Source organism: Antechinus flavipes, chromosome X, assembly GCF_016432865.1.
Source record: "Antechinus flavipes isolate AdamAnt ecotype Samford, QLD, Australia chromosome X, AdamAnt_v2, whole genome shotgun sequence".
Taxonomy (NCBI): Eukaryota; Metazoa; Chordata; class Mammalia; order Dasyuromorphia; family Dasyuridae; genus Antechinus; species Antechinus flavipes.
The window spans coordinates 75,335,633-75,350,968 of NC_067404.1; the positions used below are offsets into that span (position 1 = coordinate 75,335,633).

Genomic DNA, 15,336 nt, shown 5'->3' on the forward strand with positions numbered 1-15,336 from the left:
TGATCTAGTGATCTTACTGCACGACAAGCTAGATCCCCACATCAGTCAGTCCGTGAACAGTTATTGTCCACTATGTGTCATGGCGCTGGGCTGATTGCTAGGAATACAAAGAGACAGACAGTCCCCCCCCCCCATTGAGTAGGCCACAAATAGAGCAGACTTCTTCCCCAAAGTTTTCAAGCCTCTGGCCACCCTTCGAAGCATTGCATTCAAGATTTGACATAAGTCTTAGTTCATCATCTTGGCCACAAGTGTGTTTACACACTGTTTTCCTGCCCCAGGAAATGGAAAATACGAAGTCTGCTTTGGGGCCAAGAGTGGGAGAAGACCCTCTGGGAAAGGTTGCCTGAGGGCCTCACGTGGTCCTGTGTGTATCTCTACTTCATTCCCTAACTCATCAGGATTCCCCAGCTTGGATGGGCCTGCATTTTCTGACACCAGGAGATCTTTCTTTGAAGATTTAAGCTGTCAGGTAGCTTCTACTGTAGTTAGGCTAGGTACTTACTAGGGGAAGAGGAATGGGCCACTCTTTGTAATTGCCTGGAGCCAGCCCCCATAAGCTTCTATAGGAGTTTCCTCTGTTGTACTTGGGGGGAGAAGAGGCCTCTCCTTGCAAATAACAACTGAAAATTGCCAAGGAGGTTCCATGTAAGTGGGTAGCAGGCCCAGCTTCTCCCTCCCTGTCTCAGAGGCCCGTTCTTTGTGATCTACATGGTCTTAGTGGCATTTCTTCACTAATAGATTTTCCCCAACTTGTCTTTGCATGTTTACAGAATGCTTGACAGCAATCCTGCTTGTCCGATTGATCGATGTGGAGAAGGAGCCAGGATCAGAAGATTTCTGTATCCCAACACTTGAAAGATCTTAAGTGGTGGTGAACGGAGGATATCTAACACCTCCACCAGAAGTAAAATCTGCTTGTCTTCATTCTGCTCATTGTCATTGTCGGGTTTTAGTTGGGGGGTGGGGGGTGGGAGTGGGGACAGGGACAGGGACAGCGACAGCGGTGGGGAGGGGATAGAAGGGGAGGTCTATTTAGTTTATTTTATGTGAATTAAAAATAAATATTCCCCAGGACTCGAGTGTACCACTAATCAAGATGTATATGACCTTTTTGCTTTGAGGACAATTGTTGTTGCTTTTGCTTCAATTGAAGGCTGTGAAACAACTTGTTAGATTATGGCTTCTATTATCTCTGAGCTGTGTTCCCCAGCTCCGCCTTCCCCTGTGTATCAATGATTGAACAAGCATTTATTGCTAGCGTATGCGAGATATTGTGCTAATCAGTCTTTTATTCTTCTAGATGGTTAATTTTCGGCTCTATGGTTTTTCAAAACCAGTTTTTCGTGTTCACTTTGTTCCTATCCAAAATAACATGATGTATCTCTTGAAAATGTACAACTGTGTATCTAATAAGAGTAAACCATAAATGGATCCGGCCGTGGATGCTCGGTTGACGGGAGCAAGCAAATATCTAGAAAGGCGACAAAGCAATGACGCTGACATAACACTATGTTGCTTCTGGAAAAGTACCATCATGCATCTTTATGTCAATAGCAGACGGATTCTTGTGTATGTCGTTCTGAGCTAAAGTAAAGATGGTGTGATTGATGTTGATGACCCGGTGTCATCGACATAGAAGCAGATGCCATTTGCCTGTTGTGTCATAAAGCTCTTGGGTCTCTGGAAAGCCAATTAAAAGCTCTTTTTCAGGTGTTCGTGATGCCTTTTATTTGCCCATCAGTCATAGGCACGTATGTTATTTGGGTCGAGAGGTTTCCAGCCCAGTGTTAGTGGAAGGGTATAGAGCCTGGTCAACAGAAATTACCAATCAGGGAGGGTCTGCAACACTTGGCTCCTATGTGGGACCTTTCTTCTGAGAAAAGGGACAGGTTTCGTTTTCTGTTGTCTGACGTTAAGATCAGTCGTTAGAAATTACATTTAAGAGGCAGCTAGGTGGCGCAGTGGATAGAGCACCAGCCCTGAAGACAGGAAGACCTGAGTTCAAATGTAACCTCAGACACTTAACACTTCCTGGCTGTGTGACCCTGGGCAAGGCACTTAACCCCAGTTGCCTCAGCAAAGGAAAAAAAAAGAAATTACATTTAAGTTAAAAAGAAGTTCCCTTTCTTTGTTTACATAACTGTTACCCTGCTGTGGGCTCACTTCACCCTACTTCAGTCTAGCTGAGTCTTCCTGGATTTCACTGAATTCCTTAGACTTGCCATTTCTTACTGTAGAACAATGTTCCATTGATTCTACATGCCATAGTAAGTCCTCAGCCCTTGTCCCCAGAATTTTCTCTCCCCAAAAGACAGACGGGGGAGATGAAGGTTCAGAGTCCAGAGTCTACTCAAAACTTGCAAATCTGGATAAGAAAATAAGCTCTCGTCTGTTGCTCTTTATTTGTCTCTTCTAAAAGCTCCATCCTGACTTCTCGGTCTCTTGAGCAATGCTTTGCTAAAAGACATCCCGGCTCCTCCCTTATCTGTACCTTGCTTTCCCGCAGGCTGCCTGCTGCCTGAATCCCCATATTTCTGTATCTAAAGTTCTCCCAACTTTGATTTATTGCCAGTCTGTTTCCCTCCCATATGAAGTCTTTTGTGACTACAAAAGAATTTATTTGGATTCTTTCAAACCAACGATGTGAGTCCGGGACGCATCAATAGTTTGTTCAGTCATTCTCCAGTGAATGGACACATAGTATGTAAAATCCATTTAAAAGGAAACCGACCCCAAATAAAGTGAAATAAGAACAGAAAGCTCAAAATCCAGGCCTCTCCTGCCATCTGGAAAAGGCTTTCAGCATGTGATCTGATTGGCTTCCAGTTGCATTACTCTAGTTAAAAATAGTTGGGAATAAATGTAGATGATGTACTAGAGGATTCTAAAGTGAGTATATTGCCTGCTGAAAAGCCTAACTCAAATGCTGGGAGCTGGCTACCCATACACCACTGCTTTTGCCTTGCAGATTATGTAAGAAAGGCCAGTTATCTACTCAGCTCTCTGATCCTTCCAACCCAAACTGCCTGGGACCAGTGGCATTCAGAGCTATGTGGTAAAAGATCATGATTATCCTCCATTCCACGAAGGTGATTTCAGAACATTCTTAATAATGCAGTAGAACTGTTGTTCAGGAATTGATATAAATCATTCTCAAAACCTATTTCTATTTTCAGCCTGTGCTGCCTCTTGAGATTACTTGCAATCAGTTGTATTAAGAGGCTCACAGAAGGTGATGAGCATGTACCGAGCCTGAGATTTAGGAGCCAAAGGCCATGAGATCCCAAAAAGAAGCAAAGAAAAATTGGATGCTAAAAAGCTGAAGGAGAGCTTTTTGACTGTGATGTGTAAAGAACTTGAAAAATTCTCATAAAATGGCCCCCCTCCCTTCTAGTACTTTATCGCTGGGGTAGGGGACCAGGGAAATGAAATGAACTATTATTTCCTCCTTCCTCATGTGTTCTGTAAAATTGTTTTTAGTGTTATATATAGTGCAAATCCTATTTTTAAAAATTGCTGTCGAACCGTAATACTTAAAAGATCACAAGCTATCCTATCGCTAGTGGTGGTTATTAGTAGAGTGATACCAGACTGAGAACCAATCTACCAATCCCCAGTCATACAGGCCTCGGGGGAAGTTTCAACAGTCAACTGTTTACCCTTTCTACCCATTTGAGGTTGTAGAGAAGTGAAGAGAGATCTGTTCTAGTACACCTAGCCAATGGAAATCCCATTGGAGGTCCCTGTTGTATGAGTAAACTAGTTCATCAAAACCAGCTGTCACTGTGTATATATGACACTCTCTGCTTGCCGTGTACCACCTCTCTGCTCAAAGAGTTGATGCGACTGTTTACAACCAGAATGACTAACTAGTCTGAAGCCAGGACAAACTTTGCTTTCTGTGTGACACTTCCCAACCGATTGGCTGGTCAGCTGAAAAATGAGGGAATTGGATTTGATGATCTCTAAGGTCCCTTCCAGTCCTCCATCTGTGATGGAGCAATGATATAAAGGTGACTTTAAGTATCCAAGAGAGGTAAAGGAAGAAGCCTTTGAGGAAATGGTCAAGTTCAACAAATACAGGACCACTGGAGTTTATCAGTGGGAGAGGGGGGAATGGAGGATGCCATGGTCAGACCTGTGCTTTGGGAAAAACCACTTTGGGAGCTGAATGGAAGATTGGTTGAAATAGGGATAGGCTTGAAGCAAGGAAACCAGTTTAGAAAGCTTTTGCTGATGTCTAAGTGAGAGGTTTTTGAGTGCCTGACCACGATGGGCAGTTACGTGCAGAGAAAGGAACGTGTGTAAGAGGTGAAGGTAGGAATAACAAGATTAGATATGTGTGGAGGAATTGAGGAAGGCACTTAGGTTGTAAGCATGGGTGGCTGGGAGGATGGTGGGATGTTCAACAGTAATAGGAAGCACCTGGAATCAGGAGAACCTGAATTCAAATCCATTCTCTGCCACTAGACACAGATTAGCTAAGTAAACTTAACCCCAGTAACCTTGCCAAAAAAACAAAAATCACACAAACAACCAAAACCAGGAATAGAGAAGTTGGAAAGATGGGACGACTTGGGGGGAAAGATGAGTTTCATTTTGGACATGCTGAGTGAGGTTAAGATACCATCCAATTTGAGATGTCACATGATGTTCCCAGACAAGCAAAGGGAGTATTCAAGAGAGTGTTAAGTTACAAAGTATCTCACCAACATAGACAAGATTAGAAGGGAAGCAATAAACTGGGAAACCTTTTTTATATTCAAGGGTTCTGATAAAGGCCTCATTTCTAAAATAGAGAACTGATTCAAATATATAAGTATTCAAGCCATTGTCCAATTGGTAAATGGAAAATTTTCAGATGAAGAAATTTAAACCATTTCTAGTCACATGAAAACGTGCTCTAAATCACTATTGATCAGAGAAATGCAAATTAAGACAACTCTGAAATATCACCTCACACCTCTCAGATTAGCTATGAAGGAAAAGGTAATGTGGAATGTTGGAGGGGATGTGGGAAAACTGGGACACTATACATTGTTGGTGGAACTGTGATCGCATCCAACCATTCTGGAGAGCAATTTGGAACTATGTCCAAAGAGTTATCAAATTGTGCATCCCCTTTGATCCAGCAGTATCTCTACTGGGTCTATATCCCAAAGAGCTCTTAAAGGAGGGAAAGGGACCCACATATGCAAAAATGTTTGTGGCAGCCCTTTTCGTAGTGGCAAGAAACTGGAAACTGAATAGCTGCCCAGTTGGGGAATGGCTGAATAAGTTATGGTATCTGAATGTTATGGCACATTATTGTTCGGTAAGAAACAATCAGGATGATTTTAAGGAGGGCTGGAGACACTGAACTGAATGCAACAGATTATATGATGATCAATTCTGATGGACATGACTCTTGTCAAGAATGAAATGACTGAAGCCAGTTCCAGTGGTCCTGAGATGAAGAGAGTCATCTACACCCAGAGAAAGGACTGTGGGAACTAAGTGTGGACCACAACATAGCATTTTCAATTTTTTGCTGTTGTTTGATCGCATTTTGTTTTCTTTCTCATCTTTTTCTTTTTTGATCTGATTTTTCTTGTGTAGCATAAGAAATGAAGAAATATGTATAGAAGAATTGCACGTTTAACACATATTGAATTATTTGCCATCTAGGAGAGGGGGTAGGGGGAAAGGGTAAAAATTTGAAACACAAGGTTTTGCACGGGTCAGTGTTGAAAATTTATTCATATATATGTTTTGAAAATAAAAAGCTTCAATTTTTCAAAAGAATAAAAGAAAGAGTGTAGGACGCGTACAAAACCAAATCCCAGATTGAGCATCAGCAGGGAAATTGTCATCATCAACCTGGGCAGGTTTAATGGGGAGTTCTTACCAAGCCGAGCCTTAAAGAGTAGCTAGGAGGTCATCCAGACAAGGGGGATGGAGATGGAAAGAAAACCTAGAGGCCATCCACAGTATAGTGAGAAGAGACAGAGATACAAAGGAAGGCCTTCCTAGGGCACATTTTGGAGGCCATCCTTCTGTCTCAATATTGAAGTGATGTGGGTCGAAGGTAAAGACTAGATATTAGAATCCTGATTAAAGAGAGCTAACATTTGCCCAAGTATGATCTCTCTATCTGGGGGCACAGAAGGAGAGCTGAAAGAAACCAGGAGCTCATGACCAGCTGCTCTTGTCTTGCCTCCTCCATATTGAGACAGAACTGGATCTTCCTAACATCCAAGCTGGAGCAGTGGTTACAACATTTTTTGCCAGGGTCTGGGGACCTTACAGGAAAACCCCACCCACTGATCTACATAAACACAAAAGGAGTAAGGGCTGAGATACAGGAGATCATGTGGGCATGGCACTGTTGTTTCAGCCACTTTCTCTTTTTAACATTAGTTTTTAAAACTCTCAGTTCCAGATTCTCTCCCCCTCCTCACTCTCCCCATTGAGATTGCAGGCAATTCAATATAGGTTATACATATGTAGTCGTGCAAAACATTTCTGTAATATTCATGTGAAAGAAAACAGACCAAAAGCCTTCAAAAATAAAAATAAAAAAAGTATCCCTCAATCTATCTATAATCAGACATAATCAGTTTTATCTCTGGGGATGGATAGCATTTTTCATGATCAGTCCTTCAGAGTTGTCTGTATTGCTGAGAACAGCTAATCATTTTACAGTATTGCTGAACTTGGCACACAGTACATGTCACTTTGCATCAGCTCATGGAAGCTATTCCAGGTTTTTCCAAGATGAGGGAATCCTGTTCATTATTTCTTATAGCACAATAGTGTTCCATCACAATCCCATCATAACATACCACAATCCCATTCAGCCGTTCCCCAATGATGACCATCCTCTCAATTTCCAATTCTTTGCCCTCAGAAAAGAGCTGCTATAAATTTTTTTGTACATATGGATCCTTTTCCTTTAAAAAAAATCTCTTGGGATACTGACCTACTAGTGGTATTCCTAGGTCAGAGATTGGCCCTTTCCTAGCCCTTTAGGCATGGTTCCAAATTGCTTTATAGTAAAGCTTTTTAAACTGGGTAAAGACTCCGTATGGCATTGCATAACTGAATGTGGAGGCCGCACAAAATGTGGCAACAACTGACCATGTTGCGTCTCGCAACTTCACTGCAGCCTTGCTTCTGAACACCCAACAGGCGCACTCTGCACTGTCCAGGCACAACTACTTCCAGAAACATCTGGGTGCTTTCCTAATACAGTCAAGCAGGGTCCCTCTGTCCCGAGGCTGGAGGACACAGCTTCCAAGAGATAATGCTACCTCCTAGTCCACTGACTGAAAGCAATTTGAGTAACTGTGCAGCTCTCCAACACAATATCCTGCCTCCTGCTTCCATTCCTCAAAGGAATGGTAGTTCTACACTAGCACTAGGAAGGAACGATTCAGGCAACTATCCAGATTCAATCCCCAGCATTTTCACATTAAAAACAGCCGTAATTAAGGTAAAAGCGTCTCTGTTGTCCACTTCATTTGCTAGCTTAGGTCAAGTACCTGACTGTGCTTTCTTGCCACAGGAGGTGGCAAGTTCTCACTGCTGCCAAAGCATTAATTCTTCCTTAATGGCATTCTAGATGACATTTTCTCAGTCAGTGGTCAAGAGTTTCAGAGTGCCCCAGAGAGATTTCCACAGGAGAGCTCCAACTGATTGGCTCATTCCCTTTCACTCCTAATACTATAATTTATGTCAAAGCATCCGGCTTTAAATCCTGCCTTGCCACTTACTATACCAGTGGGCCCATTCACTTCCCCTCTCTTCTCTGAGTCTCAGTTTGCCCATCTTCAAAATCAAAGGTTTAGATCAGGTAGCCTCTGACACCCCATTCTACTCCAACTCTATGATCCCATGATACCACGGGTCTTACCTGGGATGGACAGCAGCCACAGCCAAAACTTCATTGTCCCACACAGATCTCCTGAAAGAAGTTTCCTGCTTCAAACCAGTCGCAACATCAGTAAATTTGTCAACATGCAGTGCTGCATGACCAGCCTAGGGCCAGAAAGGAATATGTTAGAAGGAGCCCCGGACTGCAGGCCATTCACTCCTGGAGGTCGGGTCACTAAAGCTGGGAGTTTCCTGCTCTTCCCCAGCTCTTCACTAACTTGAGAGGATCCAGAGGGGCAGCAGCTCATACTCAGTCCAGTGCACCAGAAAGAATCGGGAGTCTGGAGGCATTTAGAGTCATCTCACTGAATTCAGTCCCCTGCCTGCATGCCCTGTGGATGAAACAGTTTACAAAGACTATTTCCAATCAGTATGCTTCTAAGATGAGAGGGAATATATTTACTATTCAAAATAGGTGTTGCAGTTAAAGGGGCAATTTACTTTTGCTTGATTTCACAGATGTTTACAAGAGTGATTTTGTTTGCTTGATTTCTCAGTGGGAAGGGGTGGGAAAGTTAGGGAATGGTAAAGAGGACAATTCTTCCTTTGAAACTAAAAATTAATCTCAAAAAGTAAAAAATAAATAAAAAGAACTTAAAAAATAGGTGTTGGCAACATACACATTACTGCATCATGGCAAATAAAAATAATTACTAAAGACAACTGAATGCTGGATCACTGATATGACCAACCTGTGCCCTGAGCAAAGACAAAGATGTGCAACTAACTCCTTGTGTTAGAAAGGGGGGAGACTACAGGGGTGGAATGTTGATGTTGCATGCAATAATTAGTTGGATTTGCTTACTTTTTTTTCATTTGTTAAGAGAGAAGATTCAGGGGGAGGTGGGCAAGGAGGATACCTAAAATGACTGTGATGTAAAAACAAAAGATAGCAATAACAGTTCAATTAAAAACAATGTTGGGAACTTACAATGTCCTACACAGTGAGGAAGAGCTCATATAGGATGAGAAATTCACTTTTTCATACTCTTCTACCTCCTAGGGAAACCAGCAAGTCATTGAATGAGATGAAGTAGAAATAAATCTGGAACCCAAGAGAGAGTACAACTTTACCCTATTTGTACTTTGAGGAACATGTTAGATATGTCATCAAGAGGGCTTCTAAGGACCAACAGGACAAATCCCAGTTTTCATTGCTGACTAAGTGACTTTCTAAGGAGTCCTAAAGAGTTTTCCGTGATGTCCAGAGAAGCCTTCAACGGGATGTAATTTGTAGGTGATAGCCATCATGACAATGAAGCAGTTGACAATGGTTCTCTAGTGGCTAGAAGCCCATTTGCCAAACTGTCATGTATTTTGGAGGCACTAGGGATTTCTGTTGTTTAAATGCTCTTAGAAGAGTCCCTTGCTGTGGTGGAGCCAAGATGGTGGAGAGTAGACAGGTCTTTATCTGAGCTCCTTCTAAGTGTTCCTCAGACCAACACCAGATCAAGCCTCTGAACTGGTTTTGGAGTGACAGAACACACAAATATTTGGAGTGGAATAAATTTCCAGCAGAAGATACTTTGGAGGAACTTCAGAAAAGGTCTATTTCAATCAGACCTGGAGGGAGGCAGCTGAGCACAGGTGCAGCACAGAGACCCAGGGTGGTGGGTGTTCCTGCGCCAGGGAATCTACCAGAGGAATCTACAGCTGTGTTGGCTATTCTGTCCTGGTTGCAAGCCAGAAGAACAGCAAATTAGCTGTGAAACATCCAAGACAAATGGTAAGCCCCTAAACCCTAGAATAACATGGGACATCTGGCCACACCTACCCAGCAACAGAAGTAAGTCAACACTGACTCAGCACAGCCACTATCACCTGTAGAGGAAGTTGGACATTCCCCCCCCCCCCCCCCCCCCGCCCTTTGCCCTAAAAGCAGACCTCAATTTTTTAAAAAATGAGCAAAAAAGCAAAAAGTACTCTGATCATAGATAGTTTTTATGGAGAAAGAGAACAGATTTCAAACCCTGAGAACACTAAAAGCAGATCATCTCCAGATGAAGCCCCAAAAGATAATATGAATTGGTCCCTATCTCACAAGACTCTCTTGGAAGAATTCAAAAAGGCTCTTAAAAGAGAGTTAGAAGAAAAATGGGGAAAGGAAATGAGATCATCGCAAGAAGGTATGGAAAAGGAAAAATAGAAATTATCTGAAGAAAACGCCTTAAAAAATAGACTTGAGGAAATGGAAAAATCAAATAACTCCTTACAAAATAGATATGAAAAAGAAACCAATTCATTGAAAAAAAAAATCTGTGGAATGGAAAAAATGCAATGAACAAAACACTTCACATAAAAGTTCAATTAACCAAATGCAAAAGAAGATAAAAAAGCTAAGTGATGAAAATAAATCACTAAAAATTAGAATTGAACAAATAGAAATGAATGAATCAATAAAACTTCAAGAATCAGTCAAACAAAAAAAGAGAGAGAGAGAGAGAGAGAAATAAAAGAAAATGTAAAATACCTCATTGGAAAAACAACTGACCTAGAAAATAGATCTAGGAGAGACAATCTAAGAATTATTGGACTTTGTGAAAACCATCAAGAAAAAAAGAGCCTAGACATTTTCTTTCAGGAAATCATCAAGGAAAATTGCCTGAATGCCTGAACCAGAGGGTAAAACAGCCAATGAAAGAATTCACTGATTACCTCCTGAAAGCGACCCCAAAATGAAAACTCCAAAGAACATCATAGCTAAATTTCAGAATTATCAAATCAAGGAGAAAATATTGCAAGTAGCTAGAAAGAAACAATTCAAATATTGAGGAGCCACAATCAGGATTACCCAAGACCTAGCAGCTTCTACTTTAAAAGATCAAAGGGCAAGGAATATGATATGCTGAAAGGCAAAGGAACTTGGATTGCAGCAAAGAATCAATTATCCAGCAAAACTGAGCATCATCTTTCAGGGAAAAAGATGAACATTCAATGAAACACAGGAATTTCATCTATTTCTGATGAAAAGACCAGAGCTAAATAGAAAATCTGATCTTCAAATACTGAACTCAAGAAAAGCATAAAAAGGTAAAAAGGAAAGAAAAAATAACTTTTAAAAAAAGGTTAAAAAGCTTATATACCTATATGGGAAGATGATATGTTTAACTCTTGAGAGCTGTATCTCTGTTATGGGTATACATAGAGGGTACAGGTATAATTTAATTTTATTGTGATGATTTAAAAAAAAATTGGAGGACGAATGGTTATTCTACTGGAAAAAGAGGAAAATGGAGTTAAAATGAGGTAAATTACATCTCATGAGGAAGCAAAAAAGACCTATTGCAATTGAAGGAGAGAGGGACAGGAAGATGAGCACTGTGCGAATCTTACTTTCATCAGATTTGGCTCAAAGAGAGAATATCAGACACATTTAGCTTCAGAGAGAAGCTTGTTTTACCCTACAGGGAGGTAGAAAGAGAAGAGGGAAAGGAAGCGGGGAGGCTAATAGAAGTGAGAACAGAAGTAGAATGGGAAAAGTAAAAGAAAGGAGGAGGGGCTGCAAAAGGGAAGGGCTGTTTGAGGGAGGGGGTGATTAATAACAAAATCCTGGGAGGAGAGAACAGGGGAAGAAAAAATATAACTAGGAGTAAACAAGATGGCAGGAAATACAGAATTAGTAATTTTATCTGTGACTGTGAATGGGATGAACTCTCCCATAAATCAGAAGCAGATAGCAGACTGGATTAAAAGTCAGAATCTGACAATTTGTTGTTTACAAGAAACTCATTTAAAGCAGAGTGATACATTTAGAGTAAAGGTAAAAGGCTGGAGCAGAATCTATTATGCTTCAGCTGAGGTTAAAAAAAGCAGGGTTAGCAATCCTAGTCTCAGATCAAGCAAAAGCAAAAATAGATCTAATTAAAAGAGATAAAGAAGGAAACTATATCTGACTTAAAGGTACCATAGATAATGAATTAATATCAATACTAAACTATACCAAGTGGTATAGCATCCATATTCCTAGAGAAGTTAAGAGAGCTGTAAGAAGAATTAGACAGCAAAACTATACTAGTGGGGGATCTCAACCTTGCTCTCTTAGAACTAGATAAATTGAACCACAAAATAAATAAGAAAGAAGTAAAGGAGGTAAATAGAATCCTAGAAAAGTTAGGGATGATAAACCTTTGGAGAAAACTGAATGGAGACAGAAAGGACTTCGTAGCCTCTGACAGTCCATGGAACCTATACAAAAATTGACCTTGAATTAGGGCACAAAACCCCCAAAATCAAATGCAGAAAGGCAGAAATAGTAAATGCATTTTTCTTAGATCATGATGCAATAAAAATTGCATGCAATAAAAGGCCAGGGGAAAATAGACCAAAAATTAATTGGAAACTAAAAATCCAATTCTAAAGAATGAGTGGGTGAAACAAAAAATCATAGACACAATTGATAATTTCATGCAAAGAATGACAGCAATGAGACAACATACCAAAATTTGTGGGATGCAGCCAAAGTGGTTATTAGGGGAAATTTTATATCTCTAGATGCTTACTTACATAAAATAGAGAAAGAGAAGATCAATGAATTGGGCTTGCAACTAAAAAAGCTAGAAAAAGAACAAATAAAAAACCCCCAATTAAATACCAAATTTGAAATTCTGAAAATAGAAGGAGAGATTAATAAAATTGAAAGTAAGAAAACTATTAAATTAATAAACAAAACTAAGAGTTGGTTTTATGAAAAAACCAACAAAATAGATAAACTTTTAGTTAATTTGATTAGAAAAAGCAAAGAATAAAATCAAATTTTGCCCAACTATATGTCAATAAATGTGAAAATCTAAGTGAAATGGAGGAATACCTACAAAAATATAGATTTTCCCAATTAAGAGAAGAGGAAACAAATTACTTAAATAGTCTCATTTTAGAAAAAGAAATAGAACAAGCTATTAATCAACTTCCTAAGAAAAAATTGCCAGGCCCAGATGGATTAACATATGAATTCTACAAAACACTTAAAGAACGATTAATTCTAGTACTATGCAAACTATTTGGAAAAATAAAGGAGTCCTATCAAATTCCTTTTACGACACAGATATGGTACTGATACCTAAACCAGGTAGGATCAAAACAGAGAAAGAAAATTATAAACCAATTTCCCGAATGAATATTGATGCAAAAATCTTAAATAAAATATTAGCAGAGATTACAGCAAGTCATCCCCAGGAAAATACCCCATGACCAAGTAGGATTTATATTAGGAATGCCAGGCTGGTTCAGTATTAGGAAAACTATTAGCATAATTGACTATATCAATAACCAAACTAACAAAAATCATATGATTATCTCAATAGATGCAGAAAAAACATCTGACAAAATCCAATACTCATTCCTATTAAAAACGCTAGAGAGTATAGGAATAAATGAGTTTTCCTGAAAATGATCAGTAGCATCTTTTTAAATTATCAGCAAGCGTCATATATAATGGAGACAAACTAAAACCATTCCCAATAAGATAAGGGGTAAAACAAGGTTGCCCTATTATCACCATTAGTATTCAGTATTGTATTATAAATGTTAGCTTTGGCAATGAGAGAATAAAAAGAGATTAAAGGAATTAGAGTAGGAAATGAAGAAACCAAATTATCACTCTTTGCAGATGATATAACGGTATACTTAAAGAATCCTAGAAAACCAACTAAAAAACTACTAGAAACAATTCACAACTTTAGCAAAGTTGCAGGATACAAAATAAATCCACATAAATCATCAGCATTTTTATATATTATCACCAAAGTCCAGCAGCAAGAGATACAAAGAGAAATTTCATTTAAAATAACTGTTGATAATTTAAATATTTGGGCGTCTACCTACCAAGGTAAAGTCAGGAATTATAGATACACAACTACAAGACACTTTCCACACAATATAAAAATATCAAATGCTCATGGGTAGGCTGAGTGAATATAATAAAAATGACAGTACTACCTAAATTAATCTACTTATTCAGTGCCGTACCAATCAAACTCCCAAGAAATTATTTTACAGATCTAGAAAAAATAATAACAAAGTTCATCTGGAAGAACAAAAAATCAAAAGTTTCAAGGGAATCAATGAAAAAAATGAAAATGAGGATGGACTAGCTGTACCAGACCTAAAACTATATTATAAAGAAGTGATCATCAAAACCATTTGGTACTAGCTAAGAAATAGAGTAATTGATCATTGGGATAGGTTAGGTTCACTGCACAAAATAATCAGTGACTATAATAATCTAGTGTTTGACAAATCCAAAGACCCTAGCTAACTCACTATTTGATTCACTATTTGGCAAAAACTTCTGGGAAAATTAGAAATTAGTATGGCAGAAACTAGGCATTGACCCACACCTAACATCGTATACCAAGATAAGATCGAAATGGTTTCATGCTTTAGACATATAGAGTGATATTATAAGGAAATTAGAAGAATAAAGGATAGTTTACCTTTCAGATTTGTGGAGAAGGAAGGAATTTGTGGCCAAAGAAGAACTAGAGATAATTATTGTTCACAAAATAGATAATTTTGATTATATTAAGTTAAAAAGTTTTTGTACAAACAAAACCAATGCAGACAAAATTAGAAGAGAAACAATAAATGGGAAAGCATTTTTACATTCTAAGGTTCTGATAAAGGCCCCATTTCTAAAATATATAGAGAATTGATTCAAATTTATAAGAATTCAAGCCATTCTTCAATTGGTAAATGGTAAAAGGATATGAACAGATAATTTTCACATGAAAAATTGGAACCATTTCTAGTCATATGAAAAGGTGCTCCAAATCCCTATTGATCAGAGAAATACAAATTAAGACAACTCTGAGGTACCACTACACACCTCTCAGATTGGCTATGAAGGAAGAGATAATGATGAATGTTGGAAGGGATGTGGGAAAACTGGGACACTGACATATTAGTGGTAGAGCTGTGAACTGATCCAACCATTCCGGAGAGCAATTTGGAACTATGCCCCAAAGGGCTATCAAACTGTGCATCCCCTTTGATCCAGAAGTGTTTCTACTGGGTTTATATCCCAAAGAGATCATAAAAGAGGGAAAGGAACCCATATGTGCAAAAATATTTGTGACAGCCCTTTTTGTGGTGGCCAGGAACTGAAAACTGAGTAGATGCCCATCAGTTGGAGAATAGCTGAATAAGTTATGGTATATGAAATATACCAAAATTATTATATGAAATATGGAATATTATTGTTCTATAAGGAATGATTAGCAGGATGATTTTAGAGAGACCTGGAGATACTTACATGAACTGATACCGAGTGAAACAAGGTGAACCAGGAGATCATTGCACACGTCAACAGCAAGAAGGTTATATGAAGATCAATTCTGATGGACGTGGCTCTTTTCAACAATGAGATGATTGAGGCCATTTCCAATGGTCTTGCAATGGAGAGAACCATCTGTAACCAGAAAA

General features: G+C 39.2%; 2 protein-coding genes across 8 annotated transcripts in view; one reads left to right on the top strand and one right to left on the bottom strand.

Moving 5' to 3' along the window:
* CSTF2 (cleavage stimulation factor subunit 2) overlaps positions 1 to 1,718 on the top strand; it is an 18,712-nt gene extending 16,994 nt beyond the window's left edge. For all 7 annotated transcript variants that reach the window (XM_051967914.1, XM_051967912.1, XM_051967916.1 and 4 more), the window contains one exon: positions 774 to 1,718. The gene's annotated coding sequence lies outside the window, so the exon portion shown is untranslated. The remainder of the gene's footprint in view (positions 1 to 773) is intronic.
* Positions 1,719 to 6,017: 4,299 nt separating this feature from the next.
* Positions 6,018 to 15,336, bottom strand: part of NOX1 (NADPH oxidase 1) — a 53,834-nt gene continuing 44,515 nt past the window's right edge. Inside the window, 3 exon segments of the mRNA XM_051969177.1 lie at positions 6,018 to 6,267; positions 6,270 to 6,310; positions 7,898 to 8,022. Coding sequence (XP_051825137.1) covers positions 6,107 to 6,267; positions 6,270 to 6,310; positions 7,898 to 8,022 — 327 coding nt within the window. The 3' untranslated portion in view covers positions 6,018 to 6,106.